This window comes from Myodes glareolus, chromosome 5, assembly GCF_982192425.1.
Source record: "Myodes glareolus chromosome 5, mMyoGla1.1, whole genome shotgun sequence".
NCBI lineage: Eukaryota > Metazoa > Chordata > Mammalia > Rodentia > Cricetidae > Myodes > Myodes glareolus.
Window position 1 is genome coordinate 71,188,626 of NC_142030.1, and position 27,228 is coordinate 71,215,853.

The 27,228-nt window shown below is 46.3% G+C and overlaps 1 protein-coding gene across 1 annotated transcript in view; it reads right to left on the reverse strand.

Moving 5' to 3' along the window:
* The window catches only part of Nmnat2 (nicotinamide nucleotide adenylyltransferase 2), a 170,199-nt gene that overhangs the window by 40,204 nt on the left and 102,767 nt on the right, over positions 1–27,228 (reverse strand). The window contains exons 2-3 of the mRNA XM_048431081.3: positions 902–990; positions 83–150 (exon numbers count right to left, since the gene is read on the reverse strand). Of these exons, the coding sequence (XP_048287038.1) occupies positions 83–150; positions 902–990 (157 nt within the window). The remainder of the gene's footprint in view (positions 1–82; positions 151–901; positions 991–27,228) is intronic.

The window sequence follows — 27,228 nt, forward strand, 5'->3', positions numbered from 1 at the left end:
CCCTTGTAGGTTCCAAATTACTGACTCTTCCTCTTTCCCATTTCATTCCAGGAAGCCCCTGGCATCACCAACGTAGCCCTACCTGATCCAGTCAGAATTCTGGACAGCCAGTTGACACATGATGAGACGATGCCGGCTCGACACAAGGCCCTGGGAAGCAACCACACCGTGAGTAGGAGGTGGCCTCAGTCTCCCACAGTGTCCAGAAACACCAGCATAAGCCACCCCATTACAAAGTGTAGCCATGTTTGATGGTAAGAGGAAACGAGAGTTGTGACCCCTTGACTTGTCCCTTTGCCACACACACAGATTTTGAGTGACAGCAGGAAAAGGAAAAGAATGAAGGATGCACGGTGTAACCCACTGCTTCAGAGTCCAAACCGGCCAATGCCCAATTTGCATAGATCTAAGGTTTGACCTGGTTTAAACTCAGTTAGCCTGGTTTGGTGATTAGAGTATCCATGGGACAGACAGAAATGACTGGGCAAGTTCCCACATTTTGGGGAACCTGTGGCAAATTATAAAAGGCACTGGGAAGCTTTTTCCAAAATAAAAATTGCAGGAACTGTTTGTCCAGCGTAGCTCAACCCATAACCCGCTGCCAATCTGGAGCCCAGCACAGTTCCACAGAGCAGGCATACTTAACTCGCTGCCAATCTGGAGCCCAGCACAGTCACATGGAGCAGGTATACCCACTCCTTTCTGTGAGCATCTGGCTGTGGTGGGCACCTGGCCCTTCAGCTGTGGCCAGACACCAAGGTCTGACTGTGGTCCAGGGATGACAGCCAGATGCTTATTGCTAGGCGTTTTGCATTTCCAGGATCTCAGAGACCACGATGGGTCAATTTCATCCAGTGGGCAGTCATGAGGAGGAAGGGTGAAGGGAGAAGGGAAAACCCACCTGTTTTCCATAGGAGTCGTGGACAGGAGAGACAATCCCACCAATCACAATGAATCTTCCAGTCTTGTGCAGATAATCCCTGGCTCTTTCTAATTAAGAGAAGAAACCCGCATATTACAAGAGAGGAGAGGTGTGGATTAAAGGTGATAATTGAAATCAATCTGTTCGGCCCTGAACCTACTAAGATTTGGTGCCTGCTATTTAAATAGAAGGTGTCAACTTTCAAAGCAAATGGTGGTGACTCAAAGGTCCGGGAGGCAGACCTTAGCCCCAGAAACGAAAGGAGTTAGAATTTAATCTTAATTCAAGGCTTAATCCAGTGGTGAGGGGTCTGAGCTGGAGGAGTCACGGGAGCCGGAAGGGTTTAAAACAAGAACCTCATTAAGGAGCATTAAGAGATGCTGATTGGAATCTGCTCCTATTGTGTCTGGCAGAAATTCCAATGAACAGAAAAAGGAAGCCTCCTTAGAATATGAAAGATGGGCTGATTGCCTCACCCAGTTACCAAGAAGGAAGAAATAGGAAAACAAATGTAAAGGGCCTTGTATATAACCATAGAGAGTTTACCGCCAGCCTAGTGAGTCGGCTTCCTTACAGTTGCTTGAGAAAAAAAGCCTGGCCAAACAAAAGCCTCCTTTGGAGAGTCCCGTTCCTTACCCAAATTGATCAGGGAGGCTCACGTTCGTAAGAAAACTAGTGAACCAGAAAAGCTTTAAAGTCTAGTAGTTTCCGCCACCGCAGCAGCCTGCCTCAGCCACCAAGGCAGTGAAGCCACCATCTGCTGCCAGGAGCCTTTCTGCCGTCAGCTGCACCCTTTAAAAGTGCCGGTGGGTCACAGTCCCCTCCTTCTCTTCTTGCCGCTTCTTCCTCTTATCTCTTCCCTGTTCTGTCTGTCCATCGCTGTTTGTCTGTCTGCCTCTCTCATGTCCCCACTCCCAGGAGTCCTTCCTCACACCCCGCCTGGAACCTCATGCACTAACTCTGTTGTGAATGGCATTTGCGCTTAGTGGTGAACCTCAGCAGGGCCCATCGAAAGGTATCCACTTCCTGGAGACCTTCCTGGATACCTCTGTCCGCTGCCTGCCCCGCTGCCTGCCGCCACGGGAACCTGTGGTATGGTCTCATGGCCCACTCCCACCGCCCCCACTTAGGGACTTGCAGCGTTTCTGCCACTGCGCTCCCTCGGGGAACAGCGGCATTAAACCTTAACAACTTTGCTTTTCTAAAATCCTTTCACTAGCCCTGTTTTATTTCCCAGGGAGCCCATCGAGCAAATTCTATCAGGTTGTATTATTTTTAAGTTTTTTATTTTGTGTATGTGTGTACATATTCTTGCAGAGGCAGAAATTGATTTCCTCATTTACTTTTTACCTTACTTTTACAAAAGATATACTTTATAATTGTGAGTGTGTGTGTGTGTGTATGTGCTCACGCATGCACCCTCAGGCACGTGCCAGAGAAGTTCAGAAAAGGGTGTCAGATCCCTTGGAGCTATAGTTATAGAAGCTTATGAGCCTCATGCGGATGCTGGGAAGTGAACTTAGGTCTTCTGGAAGAACAGTACTTATTCTTAGTCTCTGAGCCAGCTCTCAAGCCCCCTCTATTTTTTTGAGACAAGATCTCTCACTGAACCTGGAGTTTATTGACTGTCCAAACTTGCTGGCCAGCGATCCCTTATTTTGTAATTATTTTAATATTTATTTATTTGGTTTTTGGAGACAGAATTTCTCTGCACAACAGCTCTGTCTGTTCTGGAACTTGCTTTGTAGACCAGGCCGGCCTCAAACTCACAGAGATCCACCTGTCTCTACCTCAGTGCTGAGACTAAAGGTGCTCCACCACGCCTGACTTTTTGCCATGATTTTTATGTTTATGAGTGTTTTGCCTACATGTATGTATGCATATCATGTATATGCCTGATGCCCTTAGAGGCCAGAAGAGGGCTTCATATTCCCCTGGACCTGGAGTTACAGATGGTTGCTAGCTGCCATGCAGGTCTAGGGAACTGAACCTGTGCCCTTTGTGAGAAGCAAGTGCTCTTAAGCACTGAGCCACCTCTCCATGCCTGCCTTTCTAAGTGGATGCTGTGGATCAAAGTCAGGCCCCTCCAGCTTGAGGCAAACCCTTCACCGACTGAGCCATCCCTGAAGTCCTGAGGTATGAATTTTGGGATGGGGGAAATCTATGAGTGGAAGGGGGGAGGGAACAGCAATTCTGGGTGTAGATTTATAGTCAACCTCGTGGCTCTCTCTGCATTTAAAAAGAATGCTCACCACAGTTGCTTCTTTTACCCCTTCAGTGTAAAATCTTCTTTAAAATAATTGACATTTTTTTTGACATTTTAGATTTATTTTTCAGAGTAATGGGGAGATGGTGCCCTATAACTCAGTAAGCAGCGTGGTTGCTCTGACCTCTCTCCCACACAACTTCCCTGGTCTGTGCACAGCCTTGCACCCGTGCCCCATGGTGGCTCCACTTGATTAACTGTTGTGTGCGGTCTACATTACGGTTTATTCTGTGCTGTAGGATTCTTTAGGTTTTGATGAGTATGGGACACAGGCCCGTTAAGAAGTACCACATGAAGGACTTCGCTGCCCAAATCTAGAGTGCTCTACCTGTTTGCTTCCCCTTCTCACCTTGACCTCTGTCAGCCATAGCTCTTTTTACTGTTGCTTGAGATTTGCTGTGGCTAGTAGTCAGAAGGATGTGGCATGCAGTCTCTTTAGACTGGGTCCTGTCATTAAGCACTACGCATTTAAGTTCTTCATGGCTCTCTATGCTGGCTAGTTTTATGTCAACCTGACACAAGCTATAGTCTTCTGAGAGGAGGGAAACTCCATTAAGAAAATGCCTCTATAAGATAAGGCTATAGGCAAGCATATAAGGCATTTTCTTAATTAGTGATTGATGGGGGAGGGCCTAATCCATTGTGGGTGGTGCCATCCCTGAGCCCGTGGTGCTGAGTTCTATATGAAAGCAGGCTGAGTAAACCACAAGAAGCAAGCCAGTAAGCAGCGCCCCTCCTGGCCTCTGCATCAGCTCCTGTCTCCAGGTTCCTGCCCCACTTCAGTTGTCCAGACTTCCTTTGACTGTGAACAGCAATAAGGAAGTGTAAGCCAAATAAACTCTTTCCTCTCCAAGTTGCTTTAGTCATGGTGTTTCGTCATAGCCATAGTAACCCAAATGAAGATGCTTACCATGGCTAAACAGCTGATTTATCTTCATCAGTGAAGAACATTCCATAATCTAGCTGGTTCTCAGTTTGCTGTTCTGTCTGCCTGCTGAAATACATTGTCATTGCCCCCTGCTGATTATAGATAAAGCTGATGTAAGAAGGCACCAGATCTTATTGCATATGGTTGTGAGCCACCATGTGGGTGCTGGGAATTGAACTCAGGACCACTGAGCAGCCAGTGCCATTAACTGCTGAGCCATTTCGCCAGCCCCTCATGTAGGTGTTTGTATAATTATGTTTTCAGCTCATTTAGGTCAATATATAGGAGTGAGATCACTAGATCATATGGTAAGAATGTGTTTAGCGCTATAATAAACTGTCATTGTCCTCTAAAATGGCTGTACCATTGTGCATTCTCACCAGCAGCAGGAAATGAGAATGACTATTGTTCTGCATCCTTGTCAACACTTGTTACTGTTGAGTTTGTGCATTTAGTCATCCAATAGCGGTGTTACTTTGTTATCTGTTTATTTAAGACTTATTTTGCTTTTGTATTTTTTCAAGATTTATTTCCTTTCATGTGCATTGGGTTTTACCTGCATGTGTGTCTGTGTGAGGGTCCTGGATGCCCTGGAACTGGAGTTACAGATGCCATGTGGGTTCAGGAATTGAACCCAGGTTCTCTGAAAGAGGAGCCAGTGCTCTGAGCCATCTCTCCAGTCCTGATTTATTTTAATTTGTGTATCTATATCTGCATTTGTTTGCTTTCTTATCACTATGATAAAAAAAACATGAGTAAAACCAATGTTTAAAATAAAGGTTTTATTTTGGCTTATAGTTAGAGAAGGCTGAAGTTGCTAATAGTGGGAATGTCATGGCAACAGGTGGTCATAGACAAGGACAGGAAGTTAGAGCTCACATCTCATCCCCACACAGAAATCAGAGAATGAACTGGAAGTGGGACAAGACTACACACTCTCAAAGTTGCCCTCCTCCCCCCGTGACATACTTTCTCCATCAAGGCTTTGTAGACCAGTTTGGCCTCACACTTGGAGATCCGTCTGCCTCTGCCTCCTGAGTTCTGGGATTAAAGATGTGCGCCACCACATTATGCCTTCCCTCAGCCCCTAACTTTGATTTTGAAAGAAGCGCTATTAGTTCATCTGCTAAGTCTTATTTTGATATTTGAATGAATCCCATGGCCTGTGTCCCATCCTTCCCCCACCCCGTCTCTTGGCCCTTCGCTCCCGTCTTTCTTGGAATCAGATCCATCCGGCCCTCTGACCCTTGGCTGTCCCAGACCCAGACCTGCAGCTGCAATGAGCCAACTCTTCCATTCTCTCACCATTTTTCCAACAAGTGTTTGTTTACTCTTTCCTTATCCATGTATTTCATTAAAAGCCCAGCTCTCTCTCGAGTCCAACATGCTCCACTCCTGGACTTACTTTCCTAACATTGTTCTGTATACCCAGCTCAAGGAACCTGGCAATTCTCTCCTGCTTTATGGATTCCTCAAAGACGGACACTTTACTCTAGGTAAGAAGTCCCATGTGCACAGTCAGAGTGGGTGTGAGGTTAACATATCATATGAGAAACAAACTGGACCAAAGAAGATTCACACTAAGATGCATGTAGGCCAAACATTGTTGCCATTGCCTTTGGACCACTGTGTGGGTCCCGTTGTGCTCTAATCTGACTCCCATGCCAAAGCCTTCGTTGGTTTGCAAACACCCAGCAGAGTGATTTGTATGTTGAGCAATGGGTACTCAGCAAATGTTCTCACATAGAAAGCTTATGAAGTTGTCAATGCTCCTCTTGCTCCTGTAGCGGGTCCTTCTCTAAGTGACCTTGAACAGTCCACTCCATTCCATAGACCACACTCAGAGCATCCAGGGAACCACTTGCACCAGTGAGTTGCCGTATTAGTTGTCACTCTTTCCTCCAGCCAGGATAAATGACCCCACCACTTGCCATGCTTCAGAGTTCACAGTCTAGTGGAGAGGCAGTTTCAGAGAGCATTTCCCAACTCTGAGTCAAAGCGCTTCAACCCGAAGAGTTGCTGTGATCTTGCAGCTCAGTTCAATTTAGGGAATGCTGATGGAACATAAAACCCACAGTGGGTGCTAGAGGGACGTGAGGATAAAGCTGACTTCGTCTGTTCTCTTTGCTGGTCATGCGCACAGGGGAGAAAGGGATATTTGGCTTACATACCCTGATCGCAGGCCACCATTGAGGGAAGCCAAGGCAAGAGCCTAGAGGCAGGAAGTGAAGGCCGTGGAGGAGTGCTGCTCTCTGCTTTCCCTCTCAGCCTGCTCTCTTAGACAACTCAAGACTGCCTGCCCATGGGTGGCACTGCCTGCAGTGGGTTGGGCGCTCCCTCACCAATCAGTAATCAAGAAAATGTTCCACAGACATGCGCACAAGCCAGTATCGGAGAGGCAATTCCTCAACTGAGGTTCGTTCTTCTGAAGTGACTCTAGCTTGTGTCAAGTTGACAAAGCAACTATGGCTGAAGAAGAAAATTTGCCAGCAGTAGTGGTGGACATCTTTGATCCCAGCACTCGAGAGGCAGAGGCAGGACCACCCAGCAGAAAACTAAGTTATTTCTATACAATAGCAATCAAAATATAAATACAAGGGAATTTGCACAGTCTCAACACAATAGTTTTTTTTCCAAAATGATATGTAAATGTAATGCAATTTCTATCAAAATCCCTGCAAGATTTTTAAAAGTGAAAATGCAAAATTTACTTGAAAAGGCAAGGAACTAGAATAATTCATAGATGTTTTATTTTTAAGAACCAAGTAGAAGAAAAAGCCAAAATGTACTACAATCTGAAAGTGGCTAACACATCATTTCAAACAGCAGTCTATACACACTCACCGAGTACTAGCCATCAATAACAGATGATAGCAATGCACTCAACAATTTGGGTGTGTTTGAGTCAAAGTCAACCACACTTCATATCCAAACCAGAAGAGGTGCTCAGAGGAACAATCTTAAGCTTAGCGAAGAAAAGGGAATCTCAAACATGCATGATTTAATGGTATTACACTGTCAAAAAATTAGTATTTGCCAGGGAGTAGGACAGGGAGGGACGGTGGGTGTGACTTAGAGCTCCAGTGAGATCTTTGTATAATGGATCAGGTTTTGTTTGTTTTGGTTTTTTTAAAGACTATTTTATTTTAAACTATGTATATGTTTGTGATCATGGGTGTGTGCATGTGAGTGGGTGTCCACAGAGGACAGAGACATCAGATCCCCAGAGCTGGAGATCAAGGTGTTTGTGAGTCACATGACATGTCACTGGGGTCTTCTTTAAGAACAGTACACACCCTAAACCACTGAGCCGTCTCTCCTACCTCATGAACCAGTTCTTGTGTTGTATCTAAATCTATACATGTGGTAAAATGGCCTATACTGGATGCCAATTACACATATACATTATGCCAATGTCAAGGTCCTCATTCTGACACTGTATTATGGGTACACAAAATGTAACCACTAGGCACTGAGTGATTGTGATCTTTCCAAATTTGTTTGTTGAATCCTAAACTCGAAGGTGTTAGCGTTGGGAGGTGACTAATTAATTGTAAGAAAGGAGCTCTCAGGAATGCCTGTGCCCAAGGGGATCATTTACTCCTCTGCCGCCCTCCCACCTTGCGAGCCTGTAAAGGAGGTGCCAAACATTGACTCTGCTGGTTCCTTGACTTGGGTCTTCCCACCCTCCAGCAAGTATTATGGCGGTTGCAAGTTGCCCAGTTTCAAGCGTTTTGTTACAGAGGCTCAAACAGACTAAGACAGTAACCACTGGTAGAAAGCAGACGAAGGCCACATGAATGGGATGTCTCTGCCTTATCCTTGTAACTTCCTACCGATTAATAATTATTTCAAAACAAACCATTCTTTTAAAGTTCATAGGAACCCACCAGATGTTACACTTTGAGGATAGTCCTGAGCAAACCCAGGCAAATGGCCAGCAAGCTGGCTCCATTTGGGTACTTCTGGGAGCTTCCATTTTGCTGCTGTTTGGATTCCAGCATTTGGAGCTATGACAGAGCAGCACGGTGTCTCTCAAATTCCCATGTGCGCATTGGATGAGGGTACCTGTGGAGCCAATGTCTGGTGAGTCTGCTGCTCCTGTGTGGCGCCTTCTGGGTGGTCTCACACTGTGGGAGGGCAGAGGAGCCAACGATCTCCCTTGAGCACCAGCACTCTGAGCTCGGCTCTCACAACTAATCAGTTCCCGGAGTCTCATCTCCCAACCCCAGGACAGCAGAGATCAGGAGTCAGTGTATGGATTTCGGAAGGACTCACATACAGCTCATAGCAGTCACGGTTTTTTGGGACTATAGTACAGTACCCCTTGGTGAGGCTTGTTAGAATCTAGATTCTGATTCTGTGGGTCGGGTGGGAGCTGGGATCATAGTGGAGGTAAGAATAAGGTGACTAGAGCTTCTCCAGGTCCAGGATCAGATCCTGCCTATATGTAAAGTGTTGCCATTTTGTTCATCTGAACGTGAATTTTTTTTTTTTTTTTTGATTTTCGAGTCAGGGTTTCTCTGTAGTTTTTGGTGCCTGTCCTGGAACTAGCTCTTGTAGACCAGGCTAGCCTCCAACTCACGGAGATCAGCCTGCCTCTGCCTCCCGAGTACTGGGATTAAAGGCGTGTGCCACCACCGCCCAGCTTGAATGTGATTTTTTTTTTGTGAATTAATTTTGATGTATAAAAGTGCTGTTTATCTGCTGGTGAGACGGCTCAGCAGGTGGAGGAGCTCACTGCAAGCCTGATGACCTGTCTGTGAGTCCAAGACCCACACCCTGGAGGAAGAGAACCAGAGAACCAGCTCGCCAAAGTTGTCTTCTGACCTGGGCATAGTGGCACGTGCCTTGTATCCCAGCACTTAAGAGGCAGAGGCAGGAGGATCTCTGTGAGTTTGAGGTCAGCCTGATCTACAGAGTGATTTCCAGGACAGCCAGAGCTACTTAATGTGACCCTGACTTGATTTTAAAAAATAAATAAATAAAAATAAAGCTATCCTCCAATCTGAACACACACACATACACACACACACACACACACGTGTTATATTCATCCATATACACAATAAATAAATGCAAAAATATTCTCTTTAACTGTTGAGTATAATGGTGCTCCTTAAATGCTGCATTGTTCCCACCTAGTTTTAGCATGCCTACCAAGCTCCCAAGCAGACAACCCCACTGGCCTACAGACTACACACTTGGGTGTGTGTGGTGGTGGGGCAAGCCACTGTAAGGCACACCCCACCGCATACACACAAAGCTGTCTACTTTCTTCCACTCCGCCACTACCTTGCATAACAAGGAAGGGCCTTTCTGGGTCTTGATAGGAAGCCAGCCCGTTGGCAAAGATGTAGCTAGGGCTCTGGGATTTAATTTCATGCCAGGCCTCCCAAAATGCATTCTATTTTCATCCGTATACCCCAGGGAAGGAGCCAAATTGCTCTAAAGTTTACACTCTGGGCTGATGGCTCTTCTGCTCTCATGGAGAAGGAGGACCAGAGTCATCAGCTCCATTGTCCTTTCTGTCCTCAGGACCCTGAAGACCCACAATGGCCCCTGGCCTATTCCAGGCCACTGAGACTGACCTCACTAAATCTCTGTCCAGATAGGATCGCTACTGATAGACTGACCTGAGCACAAGCCCAGCACAGGTGATCTTTCTATTATTAAATATCCAAAAGGCAGACCAGCCTGCTGGCTTCTCAGCGAGCCTGGCTGACATTGTGGTCTGCTCTGCTCTTCCAGGCAGGGGTTCATGGAGGGGAACACTGCTTTCAGGGTGTCAATACTAACTCAATTTTTTTTCCTTTTGGGTTGCAACTAAAAATGCCCCCTGCTTGTGTTCACAGCCGGCGCTGCCTGCATTTTCCTTGTTTGTAAATTGCACAGAGGCTGCCTGGATTTTTAAACATTCTAAATTGCAGAAAGATCAAAAATTGGGTAATCAAGGAAGGACTAGAGCTATGAGTCCCTTTAGGCAGAGTTATTTCTGCTTAGGGATTATGAAAAATAATTCTTAAAGGAGCCATCCCCGCGGCCTTCAAGACTGAACCTTGAGCATTCTCAAGCAAAAATGTGATGAGATCTTACTTTGCCCAAGGCTCTGTGCCAGCCGCTGGGAGGAAACTGGAGAAACACGACCCAGTCACCATCACCAAGGAATCTGGAGGGTTTGCGGAGCAGAACAGCACTGATAACAGCAAAAGAAACAAGTCACTTGGGTGATGAAGGATTTCACAGAGGAGTCATCCCAGTGGATGGGGTATGGTGGCCAATGTAGCCTTCTGAGAACACATGACCTCGGGCAGGAAACTGAACGCAGGAAAGAGCATGCTAGCTCATACATGAGCAAAGTAATCTTCACAACACCTGTAGGGCTGAGGAAGGAGAATGCCCTGAATTTGTGACAAGCCTGGGCTGCAAGGTGAATTCTGGCCAGTCTGGGCTAATAGAGTGAAGCTCTGTCTAAAACAAACAAATGTCTTTATTCTCTGTGTTCTGTGCTCTGACATGGAAGTCTTTCAGATCCTGAACAGACAGTTGTCTCAGAGTTGGCTAGTTCCTAAAGGTCCCCAACAGTGGGACTTTGGGCGCAACTTTAAATGCAGTCACCAGTCCATAGCACCCTAACATGGTGGTATACACCTGTAATCCCAGTATTCTGGAAGCTGAGGCAGGAGGATCACAAAATTCATGAGTTAGAAGCCAACCTAAAGTACATAGTAAGATCCTGTCTCCAAGCAAGTGAGCCCAAAAGCAGAGGGCAGACTGACCCTCATTCCAGGGATGAGGCAGTCAATCAGATGAACTGAGATCTTCACTTGCTTTCTTTGTCAATCAGTAATCCATGAAAAGACAGAAATGCCAGCTCCTCTGATCTGACCATTGTACACTGTATGTGTAACAGGTTATCATACTGTACCCTACAAATACACACAACTGCTGTCTCAGTTAAAAATGCTTGAGGGGCTGGAGAGACAGCTCGGTGGTCAAGTGTACTTGCTGTTTTTCCAAAGGAACTGAGTTCTATTCCCAGCACCCATGTCAGATCACTGATAACTGACTGTAACTCCAGTTCCAGGGGATCTGATGCCCACTTCTGGCCTCTGAGGGCATTCACTCTCACACATGTGAATATAAACGGATATATAGATACAAAACACAAATAAATAAAGTAAAAAAAAATAAAATAAATTGTAGACAGAGACTGCACTTTCATTTCCTGGCCACCCAGACCCGAATAATCACACAGAAATTGTATTAATTACAACACTGTTTGGCCGATGGCTCAGGTGTATTCCTAGCTAGCTCTTACATCTTGACCCTTTTCTATTAGTCTATTCATTGCTACGTGGCTGTGGCATTACCTCATTTTCTACAGCTCTGCAGCTGGCTGGCGTCTCATTGACTTCATCTACTCTATATATCTCTGTTCAGATTTCCAGCCTGGCTTTACTCTCCTAAGCCATTGACTAAAACAGTTTTATTCATCAACCACAAAAGCCACACATATACAGAAAGACATTTGACTGTAACTCCAGCTTCAGGTGATCTGATGCCCACTTCTGGCCTCAGAGGGCACCCATTCACATTTGAATATACACAGATACATAGACACAAACACACACATAAATAAAATAAAAATAAGATAATCTTTTTAAAAGAAACTTAAGATAATGATCAGAAAAGAAGAATGAAAAAATAACTATGTCACTACTACCCATTGTCATTAATCACATGGGACATCTTTCTGGTCGTTTACCATGTGGACAGTCTGGAGAAGCAGGGAGCTGGGAGGTCACTTTCTCCTGGTAGATGAAATAGATTCTCATACCAAATCCCCCCTCATGAATTTATCCATCCTGATCGGTTTCAAGAGACATTCCTACTCAAATCTGAAATAAGCTTTGGGCAGGGAAGGAGTCTAAGAACGGAGCTGATTGGTGGAGTGCTTGTCTAGCATGTCATAGGTCTTGGGTTCAATCCCAGCAAGTTATGGGTTTAAGCTTCACCGGGAGCCACTGAGTTTCCTCTCCTCGCTCCTAGATTGCCATGGACCACCGCTCATCATCTAGTTGGGTGCACAAGCACAGTGCCCTGCTGCCTGCCCCATGACCTCCACCATAGCTGTAGACAAAGTCATGGGATATGAAGCACTTGAAGTAAAAAGCCTTTTATTTTTCTTCAGAGTGAGAGTTTTTTGTTTTGTTCGTTTTGTTTTGTTTTGTTTTGCTTTGGACCCACGGCCTTGAGTGCTAGACAAGAGCTCTAGTCCCACACTTTATCCCCAGTCCTCTGTCTACCCCCGCGCTATATTCCCAGTCCTCTGTCTACCTTTTATTTTGAAGTAGGATCTCACTAAGTTACCCAGTCTGAGCACGACATTACTCTGTAGTCCAGGTAAGGCTTGTGCTTTCAATTCTCCTGCCTTGGCCTCCTGAGTGCCGGGATTACCCTGCCCAGCTGAAAAGGTTCTTGGTCCTATTTCTCTGCCTCAGGAAAGCAAGGGATGGAAGCTGGTCTCATGAGAACGTAACGGGGTGCCCAGATCTGATACGTTTTCTGCAGTCACTGGTGGAGCAGAGGGGTGGTCCAGATCTGGGATGGAGATGAGGACCAGGCTGAGGTGCCCCTTCAGAGAGCAGCCTTCCAGGAAGCGCCTCTGAAGACAGAAACTTTGTCTTGTCGTCTCTGTCTCCCTCCAACTCCCTCACCCATGCAACTCATGCGTAGCATGAATAATAAAAACCCAGAGACAGATATTGAGGTACAAACTGAAGACCAGAAAAGCAAAGCAGCCAGCAGTAGAGAGATCTTACCTCTACCAAGGCTCAGACAAAGAGTGATCCTGCCTCAATGAATCCTCAGATTGAGACAGAGAGTGAGACCTGTCTCCTCCCGTTTTATATTCCTCTCTAGTGCTGGGATTAAAGGTGTGCACCACCATTGCCTGGCCACTATGGCTATCTAGTGTGGCTGCTGGGATTAAAGGTGTGTGCCACCACTGCCTAGTCTGTATGGCTGACTAGTGTGGCTGCTTTGCACTGATCTTCAGGCAAGCTGTGTTTATTAAAACAGACAACACACCCCTACACTTATGGGAGAGAATATGAAGTGTTTCCCAGAAGTTCTCTCCTGCCTGGCTGTGGTCCACTTCCTGACCTCCGTTTATCCGTTGGCTTTGACAGCTGCTCCCCGCGTCCCTGCGCTGACTGTGGGGTGACGCAGACGGCACTGGGGCTCCTTGGCTGCTGCTGGCCTTTGGTTGCTTTGCTGGCTTTGGCTAAGTAGCTGAGTCCTTTGCCTTCACAGCTGGGGATGATTTAGGGCTCTCGTTTCCTTGGTTGTCACTTTTCACAGACCTCAAGGAGTGAAGGTCTCCTCGGTCCCGCCAACAGGGGCCATCCTAGAGGTCTGGCCCCATTTCAAACGTTTCCCAGATGCCTTCCCCACAACCCCTCTAAATCAGGCTCTTAGCTAGGCATGGCCGCCTGTTCCTGTCGTCCCAGCACTCAGAGGCAGAAGCAGGAGGAACAGCGCAAGTTTGAACCCAGCCTGGCTGATCCAGTCACTTAGATCAGCCAGGCCGCAGAGTGAGGTTCTATAGTATAAACACAAAATAACAAACAAAAATATGGAAACAGTGGAAACAATAAACAAAGAAATAAATAAGTAACCCCGGCACTTGGCTAGGATTCAGCCGTTTGTCTTGTTCTGGAGACAGGGTCTCTGTAGGCCAGGCAAGACTCATGACCCGTCTGCCTCAGCCTTCAGAGTGTTGGAATCACAGCTTAGTATCACCATGCCCAGCCTCAGCCATTTCAAGAAAGATTTAGAAATGTTTTTTTTCTTCAGAGGTAGAAAGCTAAATGTGTGTGTCTTTATATAACTCTAAAGCTCAATATATGTAGTTTGTATCATATATATGACTCAAACTAAATATAAACGTAAAAATGTGACAAAAAAATTAAAAAGCTCTCTCTTCAGCGAAACCCTAAGACACCTGAGAGAATTATTTAAGAATCTCACAGACTAAAACATAGAGGGGGTGTGGGCTGGGCTGGGACTGAAAACAGGTAAGGAGAGAGACTAAAGACAGGAAGCCTCCAGGGTTCCACATTAGGGATCCAGTCCGTGTCATTTGCATGGACTGGGGTTCTACTTTCAACTACTAGTCTGTCAGTCAACACCTTACTGACCCTTGAGTACAGCTCACCCTACAGGCTCTGACGCAGGCCAGTGTAGGCTCTGATTGGGTTTACCTGGGGAATAGGTATGTTTCTGCAAGGTGCTGCAGGCAGACTCTACTTAACCCCCCTTTAAGTGGGGCATGGTCATGCCGCCATGGTGATGGGGCCTAAAGGTTCTTTTTGCCCTAAAGAATACTGTTGGAGGGCTGAGGAGATGCCCAGCAGTTAAAGGAGCTTGCTACGCAAGCCTGGCAACCCACTCGCAATCCCTGCATAATGGTGGAATGGGATTGTACTCCACAAAGTTGCCCTCTGACCTCTACACAGTGCTGTGGCATTGACACTTGCCCACACAGACAATGATAATAACAAGCAAAAGATATTTTAGAGAATGTTCCTGGCAAGCATCATTTCCTTCATTGCTTTATTACTGATAGGAGTCTTCCCTCTCTACGTACCCAAGTGAAATTGTCTTCCTTGTCCAGGAGCTCCCTTCTAGAGGAACTAACAAGGAACTGACCAGGCTGGCTGGGCAATCTTTTTGGCTCTCACACTAACATCTCATGTTTCAGAAAAGTTTGTTTCCAACAAACGGAAGGGTTATATGGTAGGCTGAACAGCGGCCTTCTGAGACCACCCACCAGCAACCTATGACATGGAAAAGGGGACTTGGCTGATGGTAGGTGAAGATCTTGAGAGGAGGAAATGATCCTGTTTTTAATCTGGGAGGATCCCATGCAATTCTGAAGGTCTCTAGGACTCTAGGGAGGGCCAGGCTCTGAGGAGAGCAACGGCAGAAGCAGAGATGATGAACCGGAAGGGTCCCACGAGATCATGGCTGACAGGGAAGACAGAGGAAAGGGCCAGGAGATGAGGAACGCAGATGGGCTCTGGATTTTGGAAGAAACAGAGTCTTGCCCAGGGCTTTCCAGAAAGAACACACCTTGATTTTAAGACTGTCTGCAGTGAAGGACCACAAAAATGCTGGGCCGGTGTCAAGGACAGCAGAAGAATTTAGCAAGTTGCGAGCTGAGAAATCTGTGCTGTAAGCAAGCACACTGCTGGCAGCACAAAGCACATCTAGTTGGTCACCCCATCTGTCCCCAGATCAGAGTGTCCTGTGACCAGTGAGCTATTCATGCCCAGAACCAGAGTTTTCTGTGCTCAGCACAGAATGGAAGAACAAGAACTAACCACGGCAGATGCGGAGAGAGGAAGTTGGCTCACAGGAAGTGTGCCATTGGGGGGATCTTACAAGGACACAACACAATTTTAGGATCATTCCACTGTTATTTTTATGTTCCTCTGGGAAAAACAAAACAACTGAAACTACTTAGCAACCCCAAATAAAACCTTCGCAATTCTTTCAGGCCAGCTCCCTCCTGGAGCAGCCGAGCATAATCTAATCGACCGAGGTTCAAATCCTGCTTCTGGTATTACTAGTCAGGTAACTGTTAGTGCCTAGGCGTCTGTACTGACCTGCCCTCAGGGTTCTGACAGGATCCGTCCTCAGCTGCAGCCGCTAAGAGCATCTCTTGTGCACATTTGCTACGTTCCCTTTTAAAAGGTGGGCCTTCCCACCTCCTGTCTCTTTTCCTCTCTCTTTTCCACCACTCTTGTCCCCAGGGACTGGTCTCTGCCCACCTCTCTGTCCCCCTCTCTCTCCTCTTCCAATAAACCTCCTACATGAGCCCATTGCCTGGTGTGACTTCTCTTCGTGGCATGTTTTAAATTGCAGCCGTAACTGCGGGTTACCTACCAGTTGCCCAGCTGCTCTGACTGCCACACCTCTCAAGTTGGAGATCATATATTGGACTTAGAGAGTTGTGATTTCTGTTTTTTTGTTTTGTTGTGTTGTGTTTTGTTTGAGACAGGGTTTCTCTGTGTATCTCTGATTGTCCTAGAACTCACTCTGGACACCAGGTTAGCCTTGAACTCACAGAGATCCCGAGTGCTGGGATTAAAGGTCTGCATCACCACCCAGTGGCTTGAGGGTTGTGATATTAATGAAAAGAGCTCGGCAAGGTGCTAGGGTGGCCTTGCTCAGTGGTAGAGCACTTACCTGACACAGCGAGGCTCTGCCTGAGTGCAGTCCCAGCGCGACATGCCAAAACCAAACCAAACCCCCTGAACAGCTTGCCGGCACTCAGGGAGCATAGGCCCTATCTTTAGTTTCTGTGGCAGGTCCAGTAATTTCTCTGGGGAGGAAGGCAGTAAGGGAACATGGAAAACCAAAAAACTCCTTTAAGTAGTTTATCAGTGCATGGGGGGCACAGTTTTAATCTCCGAACTCCAGAGGCAGTGGCAAGTGGAGCTATGAGAGCCTGAGGCCAGCCCGGCCTATGAAGTAAGACGCCGTCTCAATAAATAAACAGACAAGTCACCAGCAGCAGCGGACACACCGAATTCAGCCTCTGTGTGTAAGAGAGGGGATCGAGTCCAGGCAGTCTCCCTTTGGGCCAACAGAACTTTTGGTTTGCCCCAAGAGATGCTTGCCCTAGTGTCCCTCGCCTCTTTTGTCAGCCTACCCACCTATCAACGAAGGAGTTGTTCCCAGATGGAACTGGAAAGCCACACGCACTCTCACCAGACCTGCTCTTGACTGTTCTTTCATTGTAAGGAAATGAAGGGTTCTGAGTAAGCTCAGAACAGACACCCTCAGAGGTGGTGGCAGGTTGTGCTTGGGTAGCCTGTTGTGCCTGTGAGCCTCACCTGGCAGCTGAGCTACCAAGTGTGTTTGAATGACGGATGGGTGAGGGAGCAGCAGGCAGGCCAAGTCAGCCTGGACCACACCAGCCAGGCTATTGGTGGCGTTCTGTTGGCGCAGAGCGTAAGCGGTTTCTGCTTCGATGGATGAGGCGACTTTGGAAGGTTTGATTTGTCCTCCGAAAGTCTCCCAGAGGCTTCGTTGCTTCGCTCCCAGCCTACCTGAGGCAGACCCAGGAGACACTACGAGAAAAGCTTTTGAACAGCCTGGCCTGTTAGGACCGTGACGTGGAACTCGGTGTCCCTCGGCAGTATTACTTAAGGCGGGTCTTTAAAATGATGTTACTGAGTGTCAGTGCAGAGGAGGGTGGAGTGCACGTGCTACCCCAGAGCTGATGGGAGGATAAATTGATGAAGCCTTTTAGGAAAGCAATAGGGCGCCCGGCATCTATCAAAATGACAAATGGGTATAACCTTTGACCTGGCAATTCCATTTCCAGGAATCTATACTAGGGGGAAAACTGGCACATGGGCAGAGATGTGTTCTAGAGGATATTTTACTTCAAGTGCGACTTGTGATAATTAAAAGTCTACACCACTCAAGCAAAACTCAAAAGTAAGAAAGAAAGCAGTTAGAAAATCATATTACATACATTCAAAGGAATATTATGTGTCTATTAAAAAGAATGAGGTAGAACCATCTGGTCTGGCGCGAGAAGGTCTCCGAGTCACGTTGTGAGGTAGGAGGAAAAAAACTAAGTCACAAAAAAATGCAGACTTGGCCATTTAGATAAAAGGAGTGCTAATAATATAAACAGAGGGGAAAATCAGAGCTAGGGGACAGACCGGGTGGTACGGGTCGACTCCAGTGACTCACACTTGAACAGAAGGGAAAATGTGCAGAGCTCAGGGGCAGTTGACACAGAGTCCCCTCGGGGAGCGCCAGGCCAGGTGGCTGCAGCACAGTGAGGACAACCAGTGGTGACGTCAGCGGCTTAAGGAAAGGACCGGAAGGAAGAAGCTTGGGACTGCGGGTTAAGCCTTTAGTGCACTTTGAGTAAGAGTTTTAAGGAGAGTGCTCTGAGTTTTGCTTCCGAAAATGAATTGTAGGAAAGAAGGATAGAGACAATGAGAACAATTAATTAAGACAGGATTCCAGGACTCAGCACAGAAACGACAGAGGCAAACCTCACTAATCTCCATGCCTCCTGCCATTTACCCTTAAATTAGATATGCTACTATGGAAAGGAGTGGATAATAAGATATTTTTTTCTTAAAGTAAGAAAGCCTACCGCCCTCCACTGAATGGTAAAATTGTATAGGCAGGGCCACTAGCGGTGGGACACACCTATCATCCCAGCACTCCGGAGACAGAGGTAGGAGGATCAACAGAAATTCGTTGCCAGCTTGGTCTACACAGTGAGTTCCAGCCCAGCTAGGGCTACATAGTAATAACCTGTTTCAAAAAACCCAAACAAACAAAAAAAACTAGTCAAGGAAATTGTACAGCACAGTGCTGGCTTAGCTGTTTTAGTTTACATAAGTATACTCTATGACGTTTGCACGGCACAGAGTCACTTAGCGATGTGTGGCTTAGACTGTGACCCCATTAAATGATGTAAGACTACATTACGATAGAACTCAATTTTTCAACAGCTCATTACTTATGCAGATTTGCTCTGTTGTGATTGCATGTGATCTGGGTACTCTGTGTTTGCAAAACAAGGTAGTTTACTCCACAGCCTGGCGGGACAGTGGGAGTGTATGAAATAAGAGGCAACAGTGTCTCACCAACCTCAAAGGGCAAGAGGAGACCCCAGGAGGTACAGCCTTCTGCACACAATTCATCGGGAAGCAGCGTGGTCCCAGAAGCTAAAGTTACAGCAGGTCAGGCCATTTTCAGTCTAAGTTAAAGTATTGCAGAAATCATCAATCAAATGAACCCTCTCAGCGTTTTCTTAAAGTAAGGTGGGTACCTTTGACCTGGTAATCTTGGGCATTCGCCCCATGTGACTCATGTTCCATTCTTCAAATGTAGAGAAGAGCCCTATGACCTTTTGCCTAACAGGGGTTTTAATTAGGAGAGGAAGATGGAGAGGCTAGGTGAATCTGGAGACTCAACCCAGGTGGGGCTCAGACAGATGTTCCAAAAACATTCTTAGGATGCCAAATTCTTCCTTCTGATTGATTAAAGACAGCCTGGCACCCAGATCTTCATCTCTTTAGTTTTTTTGTATTTCAGGATTCTAGCTCTGCTCTCAAATACTCCTTATACGAAGCTGGGCCTGGGGTTCCAGCACTCAGGAGAGGGCTGTGGGTTTGAGACCTAACTAAACTGACTATACAGTGAGTTTGAGACCAGCCTGAGCCACACATCTAGACCCTGACTCAAAAGTTAACAAATAAGCCACGCATATGGTACACGCCTTTAATCCCAGCACTCGGGAGGCAAAATCAGTGCATCTCTGAGTTCAAGGCCAACCTGATCTACAGAGTGAGTTCCAGGACAGCTAGGGCTACACAGAAAAATCCTGTCTCAACAACAACAACAACAACAAAATAAAAGGTAACAAATGGAAAAGCAATAGAATGTTGGAAGCTCCCGAAGAGCCAGTGTGTAGACCCTCTGGTCCCAACACTCTGCTAAACTGTCATCTAACTATCATCTAGCAAACTGTATTGTCAGAATGCCTTAGCTATGGAATCTTAACCACTTCTCCCTCCATTAGGCCAGAGTGAATCAAGTGCCTTCAGTCTGGTCCCCTCCAATCTCCGGTATTTTTCCTAAGATAGGAAAGACTGTCATAAGAGATTTCAGACCCAGCCAGGCTTGTCTGGTGACATCTGCAGTTGTTTTGGGTTGTGACAACCAAAATAGGTAAGTCCTGACGTCTAACAGGTCATGATCAGAGATGCTATTAAATACCCATAATAATACACTGGCTAGCACCCATGGCAAAGAATCATCTGTTCCCAAGTGGGCCTAGTGTCAGAGGCCTGTAATCCCAGTTCTTCTGGATGCCAAGCTGGAAAGATCTGAAGTTCAAGGCCAGGCTGAACTATTTATAGAAACTCTTTTCAAAAATCATCTTTTTTAAATAAAAGGAGGGCCTGGAAACACCATGCATGAGGCTCTGGGTTCAATCCTGAGTACCTCCCACTCCCCAAGAGTTCTAGTATGTTGATAGTGTAGTTTCTTTGGACAGGATCCTGTGCTGGGCCCCACTGAGTAGACTTTAAGTCCAGTCATGCACAGTTCCATATCCTTTGTGTTGAAACGAGGTAGTTTATTTGGCCTGAGAAGGCAGGGACTGACAGATCAGCTACATTCTCAAACAGTAGGTTTGTAGGTACGGTGATGTCCTTTTGTCCCAATCCCCTCATAAAAAAGGAAATAACTGATACCCATCTGTCTTGATTCTATTTCTCTGTCCACCTGCTTCCGTGCTACATTGAAATGACCCACCTATCAGCTTTTCTTTCTTTCTTTTTAGTAATGGTTTCTACCTTCTTCCAGCTTTTTATCTGTCTATAAGCCAACCTCATCTACTTGGCTCGTTGTGGAGGCCCAAAAATGTGTGCCTGTTCCTACCTGTCTGAAGGTCAGAGTTGCAGCTTACCCAAAGTTGTTACCATTCCACCCTGACCAAAGGTCAGAGAGTTGGGACTTACTTCTCTTCCTTCAAGGTTATTATTTGTTTCTACCTCAAATAAAAGTCCCACCAAGGTTTAGAACAGAGAGTTCTGCTCTCTCAAGGTTATTGTCAACAGTGCAGCTAACATCCAGACTTTGTTTTTCAGGAATAGAGAAGTAGATGTGTTTCTACCCCAAACAAAAGTCTAAGGATCCTACTAAGTTCCTATACCCTTATGGCAATAACAATGGATTCCACCCAGGGAGTGATTTGGCTATAGAATGTGTGAGCTTACTTATCTTCTTCTAGCAACAAAATTTTTAACTAAGAATGTAGCCTGCAACCTTCAACTGGTATGTTCATTTCCTTGTATCATGTTGAGGCATTTTTAAAAAAATCTTACTCCTATCTTTTGGGGTCAAGAGTATTTTAAGCAAATGGAAATTAAGCGTGGACAATCTCAGTACTCACTGGAACTCCCTCCTGGTGCATCCTATGCTGCTGTTTTATTATTTCCACTTGCATCTTCGTCCTCTACTATTTTTCTCCTCTCCACACTCTTACCCTGGTAAGTGGTATTTTTGTCGAGGCTGGTCCCCCGACAGCTCGTCAGAATATTTCTTCAATTTTGTGGAACAAAGTGTCACTGGGTTCAGGAACTGAAAACAAGGCCAAGATCTGTGAATGGGGCTAGTAAGATGACTGGTAGAGGCTCTTGCAGCCAAGTCTGAGGACCCAGGTTCGATGTCCAGGACCCACGTGGTAGAAGGAGAAAGCTGCCTCCCACCAGGCATATTGTCCTCCGACTTCTGTGAGCTGCTGTAGTACACATGCATCCTCCACCCCCAAGCACACAGTAAAAATAAATAAAACATAGTGATAAAATGTCACAAGAAAGATTCTTAAATTGTTTTAAATCTGTCCTTTGACAGATCCAAGGTTGATGAAACCTGTTCTAGACCCAGGAAGTAAAGCCCCCATCTGAAAGATTCAGCGGTAAATAATGTTACTTCAGGCGGAAGAATTATGGCCCCCGAGGAAGGGAATCAAGGGACCAGTATTTCATATTGCCCTGTTTCTAGCACAAGACAACACTAATGGAAGAAACAACCAAGCCAAGATCCAGCGTGACAGATGTTTGCCTAGTCAAGGCGGTTCCTTCAGGGAGGCTGCATGAGCTCAGAGCTAAGGTCCCCATTTAGCCTTCCAGCTCAGCCTACTTCCTTCCCTGTTTTACAAAGGTCAGTCTCCCATCAGGTCTCTAACGCTTCAAAAAATCCTCGTGCTCCAACAGAGCAATGGTTTCTGTGGCCAGCAGTCAGAGTTCAGGCTTTTGGAATGAGCAGCCCAGGCCCTTGCGGGGGAATTCCTGGCTGAGGATCAAGAGAGACCCTTTCTCCTCACAAGTCCTAATTAATTAATTGGTTCTTTATAAAGAGCTGAAAGGAAATGATTACTACCACCAGCCGGGAAAGGGTTTTAAGCAGTCTTGTATTTTCAAATCCAGAATAATGTCACACAATAGCCAGGCAGAACGCACTGCTCTGGCCCCTGGCAAGGATTTTTCTTCCTCCTGGAAGTTCAAACAGCAAGGGCCTCTTTGTACTTCTCCGCAGGGGGTGGACAAAAAGACTCCTCCCAAGACACACTCTGGGCAGGACCTCCTTCCTCTTACTTTACAGCCCAGGTGACTGACAGCCGTGAAATCTAGTTTGTTCCCAGTGCCTGAGAAATGGGCCTCCTCTAAGGACCCACCCCACGCATGCACACATCTCTCCCCGTGTTCTGTCAAATTTAGCCAGGATAAATTTAGAAATTTATAAACATCACAAGATAGAAAAGGCAGCCTTTTTTTTTTTCTAGGCATATTAGTCACAGGCTTGGGTGGGTTTTTGTTTGTTTTTAGAACGGATATAGATTTGTTAAGGAAAAATGAGAATGAAGTCCTGTGATTGGAAGGGACTCAAAGGCAGAGAAATCAGTAACTTATGGTTTTAAAATTTCAGTCTCAGGGGGGCTGGAGAGATGGCTCAGAGGTTAAGAGCACTCACTGGCTGTTCTTCCAGAGGCCCTGAGTTCAATTCCCAGCAACCACATGGTGGCTCACAACCATCTATAATGATAAATAGTGCCCTCTTCTGGCCTATAGGGATATATGCAGGCAGAATACTGTATACATAGTAAATAAATAAATCTTAAAAAAAAAAATTTAGACTCCAGCCAGGCAGTGGTGGCACATGCCTTGCCTGGCACGTGCCTTTCTTTAATCCTAGTACTCAGGAGGCAGAGGCAGGTGGATCTCTGTGAGTTCGAGGCCAGCCTGATCTACAAGAGCTATAAGCTCCAAGGACAGGTTCCAAAGCTACAGAGAAAAACCTGTCTTGAAAAACCAAAAAAAAAAATAAATAAAAATAAAATAAAAATTCAGACTTGGGCTTCTGAGGTGGCTCTACAGATGAAAGTGTTTGCTATAAGTCAGCAGCCTGAGCTGGATCCCTGGGAGCCACACAGTGGGAGGAGAGAACTGACTCCTACAAACTGTCTTCCTACATACATGTACACTGTACACAAAACACATACAACATGTATAATACAAATATAAAATTTTAAAAATTTCACTTACAAACAAGTTACAGAAATTATAGTTTTCCTAGTTCATTCTTTCCGCCCCTCCCCCTAATAAAACCATCCCTTATTTATTTATTTATTTATTTATTTATTTATTTATTTTGATTGCATGTGGAGTGGGGACACTGAGGCACATCACTGGAGCCGAGGTCAGAGGACAGCCTGCCTTGAGGGGATTGGTTCTCTTCTTCCACCTTCCACGTCTTGGGGTGGAAGTCGGGTCAGCAGACTTGGCCAAAGGGACCGTCACTCCCTTGAGTCATCTAGTCGGCCCAGCATTGACTGCTTGTTGATATGTTACCACATTTACTTTATCATTTCTGTTCTCGTATCTTCATATTAAACTATTTGGTAGTGAGATGCGCTTTTTTTTTTTAATGCTGCAGTGTGTATTTCCTGAGGGAAAAGACACACAACGGTTTATCAAACTCTTATGTCTCTCATTAAAGAAAGGGCCAACGTTTGGCATATGGCTTAAAGTTTGGGCTAACAGAGTGAAGTCCTGCCAAGGTTTTCCCAGTAACACAGGATCAAATCTCGACTCCACTGCCTTCCAGCAATGTGACTCTGAGCGCCTAACGGAGCTGATGATAATACTGCCTTTCTCCAGGGTCACTGTGAGGACAAAATGAGCTAAGTCACGTATGACTGTGCTTGATATCAACACAGCTTCACCACTAAGATTCCCTCCAAGCTGTTTCATTTTATTTTGTTTTTTATATTTTGAGGCAGGGTCTCCTGTCGCACACGCTAGCCTCACACCTGAGGATGGTCTTGAACTCCTGATTCTCTGTCGTCCACTCCCTGGATGCTGGGATTACAGGTGTGTGCAGCCACACCCACCCTCCTGTTTAGTTTATTGTTATTGTGTGGGCCTGTTAGTTTTCAGCATTTCTCCAACCAGGGTTCCCTCCAGTAAGGCCGGGTCGGTTTTCAATATCAGATTCGTCAGGAAATACAAGCCCCCAACTTCTCATTCCCACTGCTGCCTCCCATCCCTGACACGCAGACATCGTGGTATTCTGGGATGTTTACAAGCATATGGAATAGAGAAGGATGAAGTGCCAGTCTTATAACATCATTGAAGTACCCGTGCTTTACAGCACGAAGCCACGGAGAGCCCGGTGTGCCTGACACCACACACGTCGTAGCAGTGAAGGAACTGTAAACAGAGTATTCCCCCCAACCCTGAAGAGAAGGGGGACCTTGGCTTCCAGTATATGGACCAACCAGCTAAACTCTCTTACCAGGCATGGATAAGTGGGCGTTTGGTTAGTAAGGAACAAGAAAACATACGTTTAATAGCAACTTGTCAATATTCCTGGCAGTCGGCCCAGATGTTTAGAGATTTTCTATTTTAAGCATTTCTTTTTTGACAGATAGGCCTCTTCAAATCTGACATCAATGGCATGTAATAATTAATCCCTAATTATTATGATGGGGGCCCCAGAGGGGAAGGCTGGCACAAAGAACCTGAAGCGGGAGCTCTGACGTCAAAACCCCCAGCTCCCGCTGGTTTTTCTCCTCCAGGCGCCGCCTAGGTGTGCAACTGTAGGAGCAGGGGACTTTTGATGAGTGACAGCTTCCCATCACACATCTGGGAAGCAGCCCAGCTAGCAGTGGTCACAGCTGGACGTACCAGGCAATCTCCCACATGGAACCTTCTGCGCAGCTCCAGAGCTCTCTCTCGGGGGCTTGCAAACCTTCCACAGTCCCTTGCCTATAGGCGAAGGCCAAGCTCTGAGTATACCGTGTGTGTGTGTGTGTGTGTGTGTGTGTGTGTGGTTATTCTCATCAGAGTCCTTCAGCTGTCTTTATCTGCTAATTTCTCCTGCTTGAGCTGCACTCCTCCATTCCCTTGGTAACACCTACCAGTCCTTCAAAATCTACCATCTTCAAGGGCGGGATGCTATCCTTCCCCCTCTCTGCACGCACCACCAGGATCAGGTTGACCACGCGCTCCCATGAGGGAAGCAGCGTGGTTAACTTTCCTTCGTCACTTCAAGTCCTTGACCAGGGTCTGGACCTACACAGTGCTCAACTAGGCTTGAAAGGGTTAAACTGAAGGGCAAGGGGATGGAGGATGGGATACACTGGGGACAGAGGTGGAGCTGTGTCAACCCTTCCTTCACAGCTAGGCATTTGTTAGTAGTCACGATGTGTGTATCCCTGTGCTGAACGCGTGTGCAAAAGGATGGGCCTCTTAAAACCTGGGTTCCCAGGATATAGGTGGATTTTGCTCTGACAGCTACAATCTCTCATGGGGGAGGGAAGGGTAGGACACGGTGTGTATGCTACTTTTAAGAATTTAAATTCTTGCCAGGTTGTGGTGGTGAATGTCTTCCATCTTAGCACTTAGGAGGCAGAGGCAGGCAGATCTCTGAGTTTGAGGTCAGCCCGGTCTGCAGACCAAGTTCCAGGACAGTCAGGGTTACACAGAGAAACCCTGTTTCAAAAAAAAAGGACCCAAATAAATAGATAAATAAAATTCCTAATACCACCTCATGCAGACTTTAAGACAAGAATGAAATAATGGAAAAAAAGAGAATTTGGCAGTGGTGGCACACGCCTTTGATCCCAGCACTGGGGAGGCGGAGGCAGAAGGATCTCTCCGAGTTCTGGGCCAGTCAGAGCTATACAATGAGACCCTGTCTCAAAATAAACTAACAAATGAATGATAAACAAGCAACAATAAATTTGACAGAGTGTGGTGGTGCAAACCTGACATTTCAACCTCTCGGGAGACTGAGGCAGCAGAACGGCAAGTTCAAGTTTAAGTCCAGCCGAGTCAATAGAGTAAGGCCTCTCTCTCAAAACAGGTTTTTGTTGTGTGTGTGTTTAAAATATTTAACTTGCATCTTACTTACCTTGGGTATGTGGGGGAGCAGGGTGCACTGCGGCACCACGCATGTGATGTCAGAGGACAGCTTTGTAGGCTTGGGTCATTCCTTCCAGCATGTGGTCCTGGGCATTGAACTCAGGTCCTCAAGCCTGGTGGCAGGCCCTTTGCCCACTAAGCCGTCTCAGTAGGCCTACTCCCACCCTACACTTTTTTCTATTTTAAGGCTGGCAATGCAGACTGATACTTCCCCAGGGCATGGAAATCTCTGAGTTCAGACAAGGATTTCAAAAACAAACAAACAAAACAAAACCCAAGTTTAGAAAACCAGGTGCAGGGTGCGCTCCTGTGATCCTAATACTCCTAATACTTAGGAGGCTGAGGCAAAAAGGATTGCTGTGAGTTCAAGGCCAACCTGGTCTACACGGACTGAAGCCCTATAAAAGAAAAACGAAAAGCTTAAATTGACATTCTATCTGAGTATTTCAACCAAATATATTTTTTTCTCTTGTGGTTTACCTCTCCGAAATTGTACTGCTGACAATTAGAAAAAAAAAATAGGAGTATCGTCATTTGGCTGTCCAGTACTGTGGCGGCCCCGCGCTCCCAAATCAAGCACGGCAGGCAGAATGCAGCGTTTTTGAACAGCCTCCAGTTGTCTTAACAGGATGAAAAATAAGCACAGAGTCACCTGCTGCCAAGAGTCCCCACACTCTGAACACTCAGACAGGCTTCCCGAATGTTGAGGGAGATGCTCGGCAATTAGTTCTAGATCCTTCACAGGGTGCCATCCGCAGAGAACACCCCAGCGTGTAATTCAGCCCAGTTAAAGCATCACAGCCAAAACAGTTTTAAAACATCACAGTAGCCTGGGGACTGAGCAAACCCCCAGACTCAGAGGCTTCGGAATGTATCTTCCTAACAACCACTGAAACAATTTGCCCCCCTAGGGGGTGGGCGAACTTGGCTTCCTCTCCTTGGGCTGTTTCTGATCTACACACAGCATGTGCACGTTGGGTTATTTCTCAGAAGAGGTGGTGACATCACAGGAGTCCCCTCCAACCCCACAGGTTCTGGTTCCCAGGAACGTTCTTGCCTGGAATCTGGT